This window comes from Mandrillus leucophaeus, unplaced genomic scaffold (assembly GCF_000951045.1).
Source record: "Mandrillus leucophaeus isolate KB7577 unplaced genomic scaffold, Mleu.le_1.0 Scaffold362, whole genome shotgun sequence".
NCBI classification, from domain to species: Eukaryota; Metazoa; Chordata; class Mammalia; order Primates; family Cercopithecidae; genus Mandrillus; species Mandrillus leucophaeus.
The window spans coordinates 1748816-1768100 of record NW_012103832.1 but is presented as its reverse complement, the minus strand read 5'-3'; the positions used below and the strand labels follow the sequence as shown (position 1 = coordinate 1768100).

At 31.9% G+C, this 19285-nt stretch overlaps 1 protein-coding gene across 1 annotated transcript in view; it reads right to left on the bottom strand.

Annotated features, from left to right (window-relative positions):
• MDGA2 (MAM domain containing glycosylphosphatidylinositol anchor 2) overlaps window positions 1-19285 on the bottom strand; it is a 916950-nt gene that overhangs the window by 24207 nt on the left and 873458 nt on the right. Inside the window, exons 11-14 of the mRNA XM_011989775.1 lie at window positions 16349-16526; window positions 11835-11855; window positions 8438-8593; window positions 7818-7976 (exon numbers count right to left, since the gene is read on the bottom strand). Coding sequence (XP_011845165.1) covers window positions 7818-7976; window positions 8438-8593; window positions 11835-11855; window positions 16349-16526 — 514 coding nt within the window. The remainder of the gene's footprint in view (window positions 1-7817; window positions 7977-8437; window positions 8594-11834; window positions 11856-16348; window positions 16527-19285) is intronic.

Below are 19285 nucleotides of genomic sequence, written 5' to 3'. Positions count from 1 at the left end.
TATGCTAACCTTTTCCGTCTTTGGTTCTATCACTTTCTCTACTCTCCCGTAAGCACAGTATTCTCCCTTGTCATACACTGGCTCTGTCCATTTCTCATATTCTTTGACCTTTGTTCTCCTCCTCCTATATAATTACCTCTTTTGGAGGACGCCTTATATTTCTTCTCTTCCATAGACACTTTTATTTTAATGTACTCCTCAGTGTTCTCTCCCTTGTTCACCCATGCCATGGGCTTGTCCTACATTTTGATACATATTACTTTCAATTTTTATTTTATTCAGAAATTTATTACCTCAAAAAGATGATGAACTATTTTATGAATAAAAAACTTTCATCATATTTGTATTTTATTCTGTATAGAACCCTAAACACTATTAGGCATACAGCCTGTGCAGTTCATCTTATTGTAGAGAAATGAATGAATTCAAAACCTAAGGGTAAAAAAACCCTTAATGTCAGTGAAATTAGTTTTAAAAGTTTGGTACATTGGATGAGAAACAGAAGCAGTTAATTCAATTGCTTACCATCAAGTCAATTGATGAAATAATGTTGTCTGTTAATTATGCTGAAAATGAGACTCGTATGGTTTGAAGTAACAGTCTTTCTCAGCTACTGAGTTCTCAGCCTTACTCCGTTCATACATTAATTTTGCCTAAACACACTAGATTTTATTATATACACTGTCTAAGGGACCATCATCAATGAAGAATTAAATAGAAAAAAGATTAGTTTAGAAGTAGTTAGTGGTTCAAACCTGGATTCTAAAAAGATAAATGTATTAGAGATTACATATAGTTTTACTAGCAGGTCTGTAACAAGTATCTGTAAAAAGAGTTTTATTGTAAACTTTTTTATTTTAAATTTTTATTGTAAAAAGAGACTTATTGTAATAAGTCATGGCTAGATTCTATCCACCTCCTCAATTTTAAAATATATCTCACTTAGCAAAGCAGTTTACTGAATGAATGTCTTCCACCTATAGCATTATTTTCACATTGACAGCATTGGCATCATCAGTATTAAATATAAACAGGACTTCACTGACAGCATTGACTAATTCTTAACAGAAAGCGTGAATTAATATTAACTATTATCAAACAGCTCATGGTTTGGTAGTTATTCCCTAATATCTAAATGGAGAACACTAAGTAGCCTTATCTATCCCCTTGGCCACCTAAGAGTTGTCTCCTGCAAGGAACTTAATTCTGAAAATTTATCAGAATACAAGTACCTTAATATTTTATGTTTATTCCACTGAGATTCTCCCAGAGTAAGTGTAATCAAGGCTCTAAAATAATAGTTCCTTGTCTTAACATTCTTTCTCATATGGCATTTAACTCCCCGGAAAAAAAAATCCCAGTATGTGAGCTGATTTCCTATTTGAGAATGTATTTGATATGTAAGCAAGAATCTTGACATTTTAAATTCTAATCAGAAGAAATACAGTCTTTGACCAAGATAAGAATAAAAATCAAACTCTTAAAATCTTGCAAAACATTATCTTTGCTTTCTCATTATCTTGTATAAAAATATTTAAGTTCCTAGTTTAAAATCCTTGAATGCCAGCATATCTGTTAGAAAGCATTAATCCATTCTTGCCAAACTCTTGCTTAATCTAATAAATCTTATTAAGAGAAACTTAATGAGTAATTTCAGATTCTTTACATTCGAACTCTACATTAAGTTAGATCATCATAAGGTGACATACCTGGTCCTTAATATTTCAGCTCAAAACAAAAATTTTGTTTTATCCCTGTCTTATGGTTTATCAATATATTAAATTTTTATTTGAACAAGTTTTATATGTTTATTCTTTATATGAATATCTTACTAAGTAAAGATATCACTGATTACATTACTCAAGTGTAGTTTTATAATATGCATTTCTGTTTGCATTAATTGTTAAGAATATGTGACACTTCTGCTTTTCTTTTTGCTTTAGTTGCCAGAGCATGTAGATGAAAATTCAAGTTAAGTCATTTAAGTCACTAATAAACAACTTCTTCTCTCTCTTTTTTTTTTTTTTTTTTTACAATCTATAATGTCTTCATGAAACTACCTTCTGTTTCCAAACTAAACTGCATACTTTCAGTTCCCTTGTTTTGTTATTCTAGTATATTCAGAAGCAAAAGAATCTAGTTTGGATCATTCTTTAAATCTATTGTGTAAATGTTTCAGAGAATCACATATAAATAAATCATGGTTATTGCTCTCAAGAAGTTTACAATTTTACAGGGGTCAGTATGACAAACATTATGATAGGTATGCATATCAGGAGTTTTGGGAATAACAGGAGCAGAGAAGATAGGAAAGAATTTCAGCAGATGTCCCTGAATTGCCTTTTCTGTTTGTTTGTTTGTTTTGTTTTGTTTTTGAGATGAAGTAGTCTCGCTCTGTCCCCCAGGCTGGAGTGCATTTGCGCATCTCAGCTCACTGCAAGCTCCGACTCTCAGGTTCACGCCATTCTCCTGCCTCAACCTTCCGAGTAGCTGGACTACAGGCGCCCGCCACCACGCCCAGCTAATTTTTTTGTATTTTTAGTAGAGACGGGGTTTCACCGTGTAAGCCAGGACGGTCTCCATCTCCTGACCTCGTGATCAGCCCGTCTCAGCCTCCCATAGTGCCTGAATTGCCTTTTTAAGGAAGGTTATGCATGACTTAGAAGATTAAATAGGAGAAAAAGTACTTATACAATTAGACAATTAAACAAATGTTTATTAATTTTTTGGGGGGTACTTGAATATTTACATGCAGGGCAGGGTGTTATCAGAAGAGACATTATTTCTACTCCCATCAAGCCTACAGTTCATCAGGACAAGGGAGACAGCCTGTGAAGAGGCTCCAGGCACAAGAGAGCTTGTCCAGGAAAACTTCAAGTATGACTGGAATAGACTATGAAGTTAGCCCAAGGAGAAGCCAGCGGGGTATATAGCCTTAGGGTCCTGTTACTGCTTTTAGAGAAAGATCTTTACCCTGGAAGCTATGGACTAAAAAGACAGCAAGAAAATCAGTTAACAAGTGAAATGTAGTACTATGCACAGATGGAGACTCAAACTGGCCATTATATTCCAAAATGCATTTCAGAAACCTAAAGACTGATGTCCTCATCTCCAACCTCTCCAACTGTGTCTATATTGTCAATTACTTTGTGCTCCCATTTACCACTCTCCTAAAGCTATCTCCTCTTGGAACATGTACATCTGTATCTGTTTTGTAGAGAAAATAGAGACTGTTAGGAAGGCAACTTTCATGTTAGCTTGCTGTTATTGCAGCTAGAAATCTATCAGAAGCTATGTTTCTATTAATACTTAATTCTTTTTTTCCCACTTTAGTGGAAATGGCATCAGTTTCTCTCTTCAAGTCTCATTTCCCAACCAGAGCTCTAAATTCTCATCTAAGCTTACCCTTTTTATTACCTCTTTTTCCTCTTAAAATAAGCCCCTCTACAATCCCACATCTCTCTACTTATCAGTTCTTTTACACTCTCCTGCTTCTTCATTAATGAACTCCTTTGCTTTCCTCCTAATTCTACTATGCTTTACTCCATAATAGAATTAGCTTTGTAGAGACACAACTTTATTGAACCATTCGTATCAAGTATAGTGAATGTATTCATAAGTGCCTTAATTTCCTGGTATGATATGACCCTTACATTGCACATTCTTTTTTTAAAGAAATGAATGATGTATTTAACTTATTTTTATAAGCTTTTGTCATATCTAGTGATATCATATGAGATCCCCCCCTTTTTTTTTTTGCAAGAACATTAGAAATTCAGTAGATTCATTGAGAATTGAAATGTCCATTAGTAGTCACAGGAATGCTGAAAAAATATTTTAGTATTATCAATGGCCAGATATTATATCACTTACATATAAATCAGCAGGTACTTTAAGGATAACATTATAGTTTTCCTTTGGAAACATGTTTTTTTCTTCAATCAATTTTGATGAAACATTTAACTAAAAAGAAATTGTACCAGTGTGGCAGAGCTCAACTCAACCTAGGTCCTAGCATGAACACTCTTGTGCATTTCTCTTCCCTTGGGTAGGGGCTTGGATTGTCAACTCAGTCACATTAAATGGAACAAGACACACATTATGAGATACCACTTCAGGGGTTAGGTTATGAAAAATGCTGGGCTTGCATTCTCTCTCTCTTATTAATGGATTACTTGCTTTGAAGAAAGCCTGCTGCCATGTCATGCGACAGCCCTGTAGAGATGTCCAAATGGTGAGGAATTGAGGGAGACCTCCAATCAACAGCCAGCAAGAAATCAGTATCTATAGTCCAATCTCTTGTGGGAGCAAAGCCTGCCAAAAATCAAGCAAGTGGGCTTGGAAGTGTATCCTCCCCAAACTGAGTCTTCAAATTATAGCAGGGCCCTTGTCTGAAAACTTGACTACAACCTTAGAAGAGACCTTGAGCCAAAGGCACTCAGCTGAGCTATACTTGTATTGACCCACAGCAACTGTGAGATAATAAATATTTATTGTTTTAAGTCACAAAAGTTTGGGGAAATTTGTTATACTGCGAATAAGTAATGCAACATGTTTGATTTTGGTTCAAAGAGGAAACTCTCTTCTTAGTAGGGTATTGCTCATTTCTGTATTAGATAATTCTGAACCTTCTCAATGGTATACCGTCCTTTTAGTCACAGTTAAAAGTGCAAGATTTATTTACAGTTACTCAAGAAGTTATAAATTTAATTAGGCTATTAGAAATTCAAGACAAGGCATCTTTGAACCTGGTTTCCAAAAGAATGACTAAAACTGAAAATACAATTTGTAAAGCCAGTGACTATAAATGCCTCTTGAGTTTACAGATGAATGAAAGTCTGAGAATAATATATGCAAAGAGGGAATGTTTTAACTACCAGCAGATCTCTCTAATGAACTATCTCATCTAGTTTTAACTGATTACTCAATGTCTGAAACAGGTATTTTTGCCTAGATTTTACTAAGCAGCATGCCTGCAGCTTGCTGAGAGGAACCCAAGTAACAGACCTGATTCCCAGCCTGCAACCTTCAGTCTGATGAAGCAAAGAAATGACACAGGGGTCAAAATATAAATGTTTGCCAAGAAATGGAGAACTGTCCTCCTAATTTGCCCTTATCCCAAAATAATCAGAATAAAACTAGCAGAACATCAACTGAACATCCATTGACAATAAAGAAGATAAGACTAACTAAAAACTGTTAAGTTAAAAGTATATTACAATGATGTATTAAAAGTATTTTTAAAGTATTTTTAAAATTATTTTAAAATAAAGCCCTAAAATCTAGTCTTATAAATAAGGTGAACATATTTTATGACTTAAAGTAATTCAAAATATTGGTCTTGGAAATATTTATTTAAAAATCAATTAAAATATGTGATCCAATGTAAATCGGAAGATGAGAAGGAACGTACATGAAATATATTCACAATAAAGAGGAAATAGAGTATACATTATTGACAAAAAGGAAGAATTAGAGTTGAGCTAATCCTACATTAGTAATAATATAGTAATCCCGCAATACATAAAATGGTTTGGCAATTATGCGATTTGTTTCCTTTCATTGGTTTTTTAAGTGATTCCCAGTTTTCCCAGTTTAGATTTTGTTTCTGAATGATTTTTACCTATTTTTATGTTTTTTTTCCCCTAAATCAAATATCTCATTATGCTTTTTGCGGAAAAGTCTAATAACTCATGCCACTACTAAATAAATGTCACATACTTAGCTAGGCTTGCAAAAATCTTCCAGCAAGTGTTCCTGTGCAGTAATAAAACAGGCAGACTCTGTCCACCTTCCCATGTTTGTATTATGGCTTCACTACTTAGCCATATGATGGGCATGGTAACTAAAGTTCTTTGTATTTCAATTTTGTTATCTATGAAACAGGATAATGATTTTAATAAGCACAAATGTTGATCATGAAAATTAAGAGAAATAATCCACAAAGTATCCTAGCCCACGATGAATACTTCATAAATGTCGACTATTACTTTATTATTGCTATTATTATTGCTTTTTCAGATTCAAAGTAACCTAAGATTGTGAGTGTCTGCCATCTGGTTGAAGATACTATGTATGTTGCCTAATTTAACTTAAACTACAGCTTTCTGAAATAAGAGTTATTAGTCTCATTTTACAGATAAGGGAAACTAAGGTTCAGACATTTTAAGTGATTTCTCTAAAGTATTATAGTGATTAAGTGCTACAGCCAAGTTCCTGCCCAGGTCTCCTGATTTCAAGTATATAGTAGTTTAACTTCTCAAGAGCTTTCTGGCTGGGCACCATGACTCATGCCTGTAATCCCAGCATTTTGAGATGCGGAGGTGGGAAGGTTGCTTGAGACCAGCCTGGGCAACATAGCAAGAGCCTGTCTCATAAATAAAAATGAAAATAAATTATAAAACAAAACAAAAAAAACTCGAGTGCTATCCATTTAGGCTTGTCAGTATACTGTGAAGAATACTAGTTAATACTGTTGGGTATGAGTTTGAATCCCAGCACAACCATTTACTTGGAAGTTCACACAAACTTCTTGAGGTTCAGTTTTCTCCACGGTAAAAGATGGACAGTGACGTTCACTTTTACAGACTTAATTGAGAGTATTACTTAGCTTAAATAATATGGTGGCTGATATATATTATGTGTCCAATTGTATTAGTTTATATCATATATATTTATACTATTATTTTATTAATTTATATAAAGACACTAATGTAATCCTAACTTCTCAAATTTTACTTCCTTGTTACCAGTGCCTTAACCTTCCCTGTGCTAATCTCTGCTTATTGAAAACATACCCCTTTTGCATACCCAGAGAAATGCTCTCGTTTGTATTGATGCACTGACTCATTCCTTAACTAGATATAGATCCACAATCCCTGGTTCAAGCTCTATGCTTCATTATTCAGAATTTTGTCGTATGTTAGAAAGGTGAGAGATTATATCATTTATGTTATGTGATATGTCCTGGAATGATGTGGAGTAGAATCCTATTATTAAGAAGAGTAACATTTTTGCTGCAAATGGTATAAATGTTCACATTCATTTGGATAGAGAATATAAATAGGTTCATATCAGTTCAGCTTATATATCAGGCTAACATGTAATGTCAAATAATTAAATTTTAAAAATTGATATTCAATTCTCAGGATTTTAGAATTGCAGATAAAGAATGGTAGACCTGCATGATCTTTTTCCCTGCAGAGTTTACTAGGTCTACTCTCAGTGTAATGTCATGCTGTATCTGGCACAGTTGTGCATCTAATCTTATCCTCTATTACTGTACAAGGTCTCTAAAGGAAGGAAATGTGTCTTTATCTTTGTATGCTGTGCAGGACCTAGAACATTCTAGGTGTGTGTTTGGCATACTTTAAAAACATGAAAAAAATCACACCAATATTTCAAATAGGTGGATGGTGCTAAAAATAACTGTCAATATGGCAACGTGATGATGTTACTTTTCATCATGATTAATATGCATTCAATCACTATCGAAGCAAGTTTCTTTGGAAAGAAGCAGCCTAAATTATGCTGTGTCAATTCTATGAGATCTGGTAAAGAATTTAACTAATTGATGGTCTACCTGATTTAGAATTCCAAAGGGAGGTAGGTGATGCTCTAAAATGTCAAATTCTAATCTAAATTAGATGATGGGAAAAACTTCTTAGTATCTTATTTTGCAATTTGCAGATAAATCATTTAAAAAGTAAATTGTAGCATTCTTTGACCAAAAATCGTTTTAATGCTGTGTGTTTATGAACTTTTTTCTTCTTAGTTATCATTAATTTTATAAGAATCAGTAATTATTGCTATCTCACCTATATGTTGTCCATACATGTGATAAAAGAAGCTGAAACAATATGCAGTGTTTGTGGGTCCATAAGGGTTTTTGGGAGCTATGCTGAAAACAGGGCTGAGAAGTCGAGCCTTTTCGCCTTCCAATCTGGGTCGTGATGTCTCAATGTACATATAAAAACCTTAAAACAGACAAAATAAACTGTTTAAACACATTATTCTTAGGCATAATGAAATTTCAAATCACTGAGAAGTCTTATAGTTTTCATACAAAATAAAGATGGATAGGAAGATTTGCATCTCATTTATAAAATCTGTATGTGTATATGTAACTAATAGTGGCTTTAACACAAAGAGTAAATGATCTACCAAATTAAAGATAAAATGTATAAAAAGTTGAGGACAAATTAGAAATTTAGACTTGAATTATCAAAAAATTCCTCTTCTCTCTACTATACCTATCAGTGAGTTCTGAGAAAAAATTAATATCTACAAAGTTTTATAAATAAATTGATAATGCATGGAAAATTTAATATTTTATTCCATAATCTTCAAGTATATGGCTAAATAATAGTATTTCATATTTATAGCAATTTTTAAAAGTCTCTGATTGCTATGAACACAACAGGTCATACCCTCATACCTTCTTTGGAGCCACTACGGTCAGCATTAGGTCCTGTATTAGGAGTATATTTTGTATTTCTTGTTGCAGTACTTTGTTTTGTCCAGTCAAAATTATCTGTATCATCTTGAGTGAACAAACAAATATTACCATCTTCAAATCCACAATGAAATTCTCCTGTTGATAAATTTTAATTAAATTAATACACATACTGCAATATTTTCATAAGAAAAAATAAAATATTACATAGCAATAATAATGCAAGATTGTGATAATGGCATGAGAGCCATAATAGTGAATAAGATTACAACTAAACATAAAACCGATATTTAATATCTCATTGAATAATTTAATATCTCATTGAATAACCAAACAATTTTTCTCTAAAATATCCAGATAACTCAAATTAAAGAATACAATTTATGCTTGAATTATTGCTGAAGAATTTTCCCAACTTTCATTTTGTCAGTACAGAACCAACCAAAACAAAACTGTCAATAGGAAAATTACCTTTATTAATTTACCTGAGGGTAGTTTTAAATAGGTATACTTTAAGTTTATAATTTTTCATCCATGTCTGGAGATGCTTTCAAATATCCATTTGCATAAATGGAAGTGTGTTTAGGGCAAGCTAATAGCAAATTATTTTGAAAAGTATTTATCCTTCCTACTTTATCTGAATGTGGGTTTCCCAGATACTTGAAATTCAGTATGGAAATGAAGTAATTAAAAGAGCTTTTAAAGACTTTGAAGAAGGAGTGTGATTTCTTGGATGCCTAACATATGTTGAGTTCAGGGCCAACACAAGTTCAGAGAAAGACTTTTTCAGTTATCCCTGAAATGTGGGTGGTAGTAATGTTTCTAGGTATCAAAGGTTTTCTTACTGCTTGAAAAAACAGGTGTAAATAAAGAAGTTAATAAGGTCCACTAGATACATAGTGTGTATCCTTGAGAAAAAATAAATGTAATGTATATTATTTCACTCAGCCTCATAACAACTCTATGAAATCACAATAATCCTTACTCATGAGGCTTCACAGAGGAGAAAACGCTGGCAAAGGTCAGCTATTAAATGATAAAGTCAAACGGAATCCAAATTCCCTGGAATTCATAGAGATATAAACACTTAAAGAACAGATACTTCCATTTTAGTCTATCTCCAACCTACCCACAAGGGGTTAGATTTATCAGATATCCTTGGAAATGGAGCCCTGGTTGAGATCATGTACCAATTAATTGAAAATTATTGGTACTTACAAATAAAAATAAAACAGAAGGCTTTCCCTTTAAATTTAGGAAATGAGTTTATGTTTTGTTTTTGTTTTTTAGACTAAATACTTGCTTTATCTCTTTGTATTTATTTATATTCTATATTCTGGGTAGGTCAGGTTACAGGAAATATACATATTTAAGGGAGTATAAATAAATAAATCAATAAATTTCCGACTAAATAATATTATACATAAAATATTTATTAGACACATATTTATGTCACAGACCTTGTACCAAACAAGACATAACCTTTTGATGCTATCAGTTGGAAAAATAATGTTGGTAACAGCAGTGTAGCAGTATATGCGTTTATATACATGCATGTATTTCTTTAACGATATTTTAGTTATGACATGAAATTCCATTAGTTGCTACTCTGGAGTTTTGAATTCTGTAAAGGCAACGTTTGATTTTGAATGTTTTCAGTTATTTAATTACATATTACATATGCACAAAAAAGAGTTACAGAACAAATGTAAAGATTAAGGATGTCAGTTTATATATCTACTGCCAAGTCTTCCTTTTTATATGTTATTAAAATTATGTATAATGAATTTTTATAACACTGTTGAACAATTGTTTTTTGTAATTTGAACTTGGTTAAAAAGAGAAAATATCTTGTCTTTAAAAACCATACAATACTTTTTGAGACTTAAATATTTAAATCTTTCATAGTAAAATTAAGCAATAATGCAGATTATGACAACTACAAAAAATGTCAGTTGTGCCTAAAAATTTTCATAGTTTAGGTTATTTTATATGGTGTAAGTTGTTTATAATATTATAACTGGTGTAATAATTCAAATCAAATAAAGATACTTAAGCAACATCAATAGCTCTTGATTCCTTCTAAGGACATATATCTTTACAATAAATAAACCTATTACTGAAGAAAATTCATAAAAAGTTGGCAGGTAAAATGAAAATGAAACTCACTAGTTAAAACCCAAGAATTTTATGATTGTCCTGTCACTTTAAAAAGAGACAATTATAAATATGTGCAAATACATTTAATCATTTAAAAAGTTTATTTGAATAAAGAATATCTGATAGATAATGATCATGCAATGAGTTGTACAAACTTTTCAAAAGCCAATGTAATATAAAATACGAAAAGAGTTTATAAGTAGGAAAGTAATAAAGTCCAGGATTTTCACAAAGATGTAGAACTGAGAATTGAGTGGATCTTGAATTTTCCACTGGTTTTCTAATTTCAGCATGATTTTGGCGGAGTTTCTGGGGCTACATAGAAATAGCTAAAGATATTTTAAATATTCTCCATTACATGGTCTTCAAAATTTTGCTTTATTTGGTCTGCAGAATTTTCCCTGAATCCTTCCTAATATGATGAAAAAATAAAATTAAAAACTCAGGAATAAGAAGCCTGATACCCAGTGATCCTTTTGCACCCAGAGACGACGCGATGCTCTTTAGTCCTTAAATTTGTAAAAAATCTAACCTTAAATTACAAATAAATAGCTCGGATTTTAGAATATGTCTTCATAGTAAATCCTCTGTTGATTAAAAATTATTTTCCAGGGAGAGATAAGTTTTAATATATGGGAATATTTTTCAGGTAGATACATATCATCTTATAACGTTTAATATAAAACAAAATAAAAATAACTTTCCAGAAGTCCCCAAATTTAACAATTTTACGGAATTCATAACCTAAATTAAACCAAATACATTGGGGTGTAAGCTAGTGTTCTATAAAAGAAAGTCTCAATTAAACCCATCAAACACCAACTTTCTAAGTAACCATACTCTTTTATAAGTGGAATACAGAAATTCAAAGAAGGAAAATCAAAGAAACGTGTAACAACAATAAAAATGATATGCAATCCCACAAAAGAAAAAAATAATCCCACAGCTGCAGAAATAGCAAGTATTAAGCAGGTTGGTAAATGGCTCCATATTTCAATATTTAGGAAAATCTATAAACCTCAATTATCAGTATTAAAAAATTTGTCTTTATACCCCTATCTTTTGAAATTTAAAATCTACATTTAATGCCAATTTTACTGATTCTGAACCATTGTGTTTTAAACCAACTAAGTTACTAAACAATCTTTGTATATTTATAAACATTCTATTTTTGTATTTATTAAATATAGTGCCATTTTGTAAGTTAAAATATACTTACTCAAATGAGGATTTACAGGAGCTACAAGAAAAGCAAAAGAAACAAACAAACAAACAAAAAAAAACAATGTTAGCATGGCTCGAATGTCTTTTATAAATAAAAGTCTAATCAGTGTCTCATAGTTCTTTACCAAAACTTAATGATCTTTCCCACTGTGGCCATTGAGATTTACATCTGCAATCCATTTTGTTTTAGAGGATTGAATAGAATCTGCTTTGGAGCTCAGCAATAACAGCCTCAAATTACCAAAAAGACCAATGCTAAACAGTACAGGAAATGTTCCTTTTTCAAGGTATAGAGTTTCTGACCTCTTAAATATCTGAACTAATACTAAACAAAAATATTCAGATATCAAAACTGAGGCTGACACTAGGCCAATCTATAATCTAGATGATTTAACAATGAAAACAATTATCTAGCAGAATTTCCACTTCTGTTTTTTGCTGATTTCTACTTCTACTGAGAATAAAGCAGAAAGTTAAAGGCACATATGAAAATAAAGCAATCCTGATATGTTGTAATATGTGTACTAAAATGAATAGCTACATCAATGCCTTTTTGTCTAATTACATTAAAATATACACATACATACACAGGAGTGCATGCACACAGAGTTTTAAAATGATGAGCAACAAATTTTGTGTTCTGGGGTACCAAAAGAATTGTTTTTCCTAGAACACTAATTATATTTGCAATACAAGTGCCAATGAATTTCCACCCAAAGAGAAACAAATACTTTAAATATAACTAACACATCAACAAAAGTACCTCTCATCTAAGGGCCAAAGTATCTGTATGTATAAATTAACCACTTATCATTCTGAGAAAATACTCCAATCTGGATGATAGAGAGCATTGATGTAATTCCCCAAGATTACAATGGGCATAATTTAGTTTCCAGGATTACAATGGGCAGTTAATCTACAGTGCAGAAGAACTTGTCATTTTTTTAGTGGCTGTCATTAACCACCTTTATTAAATTTGTGCAATACTAATAAAGTCTGATGGGCAAAAATATTCATATATAATTGTAACATTAATATACAAATGATAAATTTTAACAGAGTAAGTTTTTCAATGATTTTCACTATCCCTACATACAGAAGACAATTCCCATTACTGTAGTTGTTTTTGATTCTACATTCTACATTGCAAATTATGAAAAGAATAACATAGAAAAGGAGCTGAAAGTGAACTAAAAAGAACAATTGAATTTTATGGCAAGATATCAGTGTATTTTAATTTTAAAATTAATAAAAATTAAAATTATTTCACAGTTAATATGAAAATTTTAAAAAATTATGTGCTATCTTTCAAAGATGTAAGCATCCTTGAATTATAATTTAGTTCTAAGTATGTCATATGTACATGTAAAGCTCTTACCAGATTGAATTTTAATTGAGACTTCTCCTCCAACATTTTAGTCACCAAATTCACTATACAAAATGCAGTTAACTTTGTGAAAATTTGCAAATCTAACTTCTAAATATTGTGGCGAGTCCATTTTTTTCTTTTTTCATTTGAACTTGCATGTATAATTTTTTATAAATGCATATTATAGACTATTGTGTCCCCACAAAAATTCGTATGTCAATGCTTAATCCCCAATGTGATTGTATTTGGGGATAAAGCCTTTAGGGGGGTAATTAAGATTAAATTAATCTTGGTCCTAATCCAATTGGATTGGTGTCCTTATAAGAGGAGGAGGAGACACAGAGAGCTCTCTCTGACATGTGAAGAAAACACGGTGAAAAGGTGACCATCTATAAATTAGGAAGAGAGCTCTCACCAGAAGCTAACTGTGGCAGTGCTTTGATCTTGGACTTCTCAGTCTCTAAAAGTGTGAGAAATAAATCTGTGTTGTTTAAGCCTCGCACTATGATATTTTGTTATGACAGCTCAAACAGACTAGTACATTGCCTCTAAACCATTAAAGTATACATTGCCCAAACCTGTATTACATAAAAATAATTTTAATAACAATGTTGGAGATTTTAACATGTATGCCTAAGTATGTAAAAACAATTTTGAAAACTTATTAAAAGTAATATCTATTTTCCACATCTATTTTTCATTTTAGTTTGTTGCCTCAGAGTTTTCAATAACAACTACTGAGCTAATTAACTTTTTAAAATCTCTTAAGGAAAGTCATAATGATCAATTAACTTTAGCAAAGAAGTCAAGATCTTCTCTAATGGAGTGGTGAACCCTAATTCTAGTCAGGTTTGTCATTTCACAGTCATTTAACTTTGCAGGACACTGAAACTTTCTGGGTCCTAATATCTTCATCTTTTAAAAATATTGATATTAATGCACTCTACATTATACATCTTATTTTTTTGTAAAAATTATAAGTACAAACAACTTTAATGAGTTTTTAATAGTTTTACTTCATTTTTCACATTTGACAGTATGCACTACTTCCCCCTTATGCAGGAAACGTATACTTAAGGGTAAACACAATGGAGAATTTCAGCTGCAAACAAAGTATTCTATTATCTTTTTAAGTCAAGCTCTGATAATCAATGATAAAAAGAATCATGTTCCTGCCGGGTGCTGTGGCTCATGCCTGTAATCCTAATACTTTGGGAGGCCGAGGCAGGTGGATCACCTGAGGTCAGAAGTTTGAGGCCAGGCTGCCCATGGAGAAACCCCCTCTTTACTAAAAGTACAAACATTAGCTGGGCGTGGTGGCAGGTGCCTGTAATCCCAGCTACTGGGGAGGCTGAAGCAGGAGATTCACTTGAACTCAAGAGGCGGAGGTTGCAGTGAGCCGAGATCACACCACCGCACTCCAGCCTGGGAGACAGAGTGAGATTCCATCTCAAGAAAATATATATAATAATAATAATATTCTACTGAATATTTATGGTATTCTACTGAATACCATAAATACGACTGTTTAAATAATGATTTATTCAAACCTGAAATACATTGAAAATTCTACAACTAACACTGAATATTAAAATTCTAAAATGCACACAAATTTCAATTTTTAAAATATTTCTCTCTTTAGTATACAGTAAAATAACATATCTAGGCTGAGCGCGGTGGCTCATGCCTGTAATCCAGCACTTTGGGAGGCCCAGGCTGGTGGATCACCTGAGGTTGGGAGTTCCAGACCAGCCTGACCAACGTGGAAAAACCCCGTCTCTACTAAAAATACAAAATTAGGAGAGCATGGTGGCACATGCCTGTAATCCCAGCTACTTGGGAGGCGGAGGCAGGATAATTGCTTGAACCCGGGAGGCAGAGGTTGCGGTGAGCCGAGATCGTGTTATTGCACTCCCATCTGGGCAACAAAAGCAAAACCCCGTCTCAAAAAAAAATATATATATATATATCTACTTGCCGTTGTTTCTCTTTGAGGTATTAATTCTAGACAAAAGTTTTAGATCTACTTTTAACTTTTTCAAAGTTCTGCGCTAATTTCTATTTTTCTCCAAATAGGACATTTAAGTAGTGAAGAAATATTTTATGCATATAGTTAATAAAAAGAAAACTATGACTAACACACACACAAACATTTAGCATTTTTTAACATTAGCAATACGAAAAATGAATGGCCACCAACAACCAAGACCAAAATCCAGCAACTAAGATGTCTTTTGATATGTATACAAATAAACTGTAGTACACTTATGCAATGGAGATTATTCAATGATAAAAAGAAATGTGCTATGAAAGCCCAAAAAGGCATACAGAAACCTTATGTATTTCTAAGTGAAATAAGGCAGTCTAAAAAGCATTACATGCTGTATGATTCCAAATTTACAACATTCCCGAAAAGGAGAAACTATAGACAGAGTAAACATATCACTGGTTGTCTGAACTGGAGAAAGGAGAGAGAAATGGGTAGAGCATGGGGATTTTTCAGGCAGTGAAACTATTCTGTGTGATACTGTAATGGTGGAGAAATTATATACACTTTTCAAAATCCATATAACTGTACAACACAAGTAACTGTAATGTAAAATACTGATTTTAATAATATTTTCTCAGTATTTGTTAATCAGTTTTTACCAGTGTACTACAATAATGTAAGATGTTAATAATGGGGATACTGTGTCAGGGAAACAGGGCTCTCTATACTTCCTGCCAATTTTCTGTACATCTTAAACTGCTCTAAAACTGAAATCTATTAATTTTATTTAAAAAACAGAAAATGACATTTTGATCCTTTTTTACTTCTTAATAAGTTTTAAAGTCATTAATAATTTGAAAAGATAAAATGCAGACAAATATTGTACTATAACTTGTAGGATCAAAAATAAAGAAACATTGCTTATATCACATAGGTTCACAATTAAATTATTCTATATCTCTATATTTGTAATCAAATGTCACATTTGTGGTGATTAAGGTTTTGGTTTTGGTTTGTTTAGTTAACTGGCTAATGATCCAGAAAGTCTATGGGCTAAGTTTTACTTTGTGTCTACATTTGGTAGAGAGCAGCAACCAAAATTTTCCATACGGTTTGATATATAAATAATTTTAAATAAAAGGCTACTTACCACTGTATTTGATCACACGAATTGTTGAATCTCCTTCACCAAATTTGGTGAGAGGAGTCAGTCGGACTTCATAAGCTTCTGGTTTAATTAGCTCTGTCAAGTTATATGTAATTAATTCTCCCTTTTGAATATTCCCATTTATTTTAATCTCCTGCTCCCACCAACGCTGCTGCCCAGCCTGAAATCAAAACAATAGTAGAATAATGTTCCCAGTATGTTCTTCAGAGGTACTAAGAAAATTGAAAGCACATTCTGAAATTTTATTAAATTAAAATGTACATTATATTAACGAACACATATCATTAAAGTTCAAGTTTCTATAATGAGACACAAATTTTGAGATGTTTGCATGCATATGTTTGCAGGTAATTGCCAAATGATCAAAGGTATTTAATAGATTTAATATATCAACTAATGTTTAGTAAGAGAAAATTCCAAAGTGTCTGTGATCTGGAAGTCGGGAGAGATCTAAGTTTAGCTACTCCTTGCTTAACATATTAATGGCATATGAGATTCTTGAATCCTTACAACTCTTTATCACATTAGCAAACATATGCATTGCATATATAACAGTTCCCATATATTCTGGGCAGTAGAAGTATAAAACAAAGACAAATCCGTAACTTTTCAAGTCTATTAAAAAGAGGCACAATAAACAAATGTATAATATAAAATTTCAATTAGTCATATGTACAACAAAGAAAAATAAAAAATCACAAGGGGATTAAGAGTCATAGTGGAAAGGCTGGAGAGGGGCACTCTTTTATCTAGTTAATCAGGACATCTCCATAAGAAGAATGTTGGAAAGTTAAGATGAAGGCTAGGAATTTACCGTGGGATTTGGCAAGATGGAAGCGATGGTCACCTTGAAATAAATGGTGTCAGAGTAATGACGATGAAAGGATGATTGTAGTATGTTAAAAGAAGAATGAGTTTCCCAATGCTTCCCTCACTAAAAAATCACAATGCTCAGATAATTTCACAGCACAGTTATCAAAATGTTCAGGAAACAATTTTAATCTTTTATAAAATCTTGCAGATATTTTTAAAAAGAAAAACAATAACTCTCCAGCTATATTATTTAATTTAAACCAAAAAGTAAGGATGGTACAAGAAAGAAAAATGATATGTATACAAACTAAATTCATAAAGTTTTAACATACAGTATTGTTTCCAAATTCATTATACAGTACTGTTACCAAATTCATCAAGTTTTACATCCAGTATTGTTTCTCTTGCAAGGATGCAAGAATTGCTTAACATTAGAAAGTATGTTAACATAGTTAACTGGTAAAAGAAGAAAAAACATATTTCTATTAGATGGAGAAAAATTTGGGAAACATCAACTCCTATTTATAATAAAACTATGAACAAGCTAGGAATGGAAGGGAACTTGATTAATCTGATAAAGAAGGTCCAACAAAAAGGTAAAGGATGCTTTATTTTTAATGCTTATATATTAGAATTTTTTTTAGAATTACAAGTGAGAAAGAATGTTCAACATAATCTATTTAAAATTGTACTTTAGTAACAATGAAGTGTATAATAATTGGAAAAACAAAACCAAAATAGATCTATAGAGCTGTCTACGTAGGAATCTGTCTCTCTCCTTTTCTCTTGCTCTACCCTTCCATATGCATATACACATGAATGTCTTTTACAAGCACTTTGAAGCTTTCTTTATTAAATTTATGTATATAATTTATTATATTAGATAACAGGTAATCCACAGCTTTGTTTGCTATTGTAAATTGTCACTTTTAAGCTATTAATATTTTGCTGGCTTATACAATTGTGACAGATTTTTTATTCTCCTTACATTCAGAGAGATATATATATGTATATATAACTGTATTTGTTATATACATATGTATCTATACTATATAGTATAAGTATACATATGTATCTATATTTATACATATAGTATGCATCATTGCCTTGTAATATGTGTCTGATATTTTTCATAGTTGAAATCTATGGTATCCTCTTTAATGGGGCTTTTCTCCTTTTATTTGCTTGGTTATTTTTCATTGGGTGCTGATAGTATGGGTTAAAATTCTATTATTGGGGGTTATCTGTGGCCTATGACAAAGACATATTCTGTATAGATGTACCATTGTTTCTGACATGCTCCTAAGGTCATCAACAATATGGTCTACTTTTACTTTGATTGTGAAACTCTTTGGTGTCACAAATTAGAGTGGAGAAGATCCCTTGTTTTCAGAAGGTCTTGAGTTTTCATTGCTGTCTGCCTCAATGGTGACAAACTATTAAGAATCAAAGTTCAAGTTTGTCTGGGTTGGCAAACAGCTGAGGGCAAAAGTAGTTTGGGCAGAAATTCTATTTGTTACTTTGGAATGCCATTTTTCCTTGGATTTTTACCTAGTACTTTCTCTCTCTCTGTATACACACATACACACGTACACACTATATGCACATGTACACACACATATACATATCACACAATATGCACATATGTTCACATATATGCACATACTGTATGTTCATAAATATTTGTTTTCTGAAGGTTAAGTTAGTCCTAATTATATAGTCTTGACTGCTACATTTCTGGAAATAAAAAAATACAATATGTGTGCTACTAGCACAGTCCTACACAAATGACAAATTAAATAATGGAATGGGACAGAAAGCCCAAATATAAAATCTATAGAGTATCTGCACAGTAGAGAGAAAAATATAAACTATTCCGTTGGTTATGCATATGGAAAAAAAACACTTGAATTGGAACCTTATATCTTATACATAAAATTCCGTCTCAGGATAATTAAACAATTAAATTTAAAACACAAAATTTAAATCATTTAAATTTAAATCATTAAATCATTTAGGAAAAATACAGAGAAAATGTTATGATCTCAGGTAATATATTTCTTTTTTTTCCTTTTCCTTTTTGTTTTTCTTTTTTTTCTACTTAGA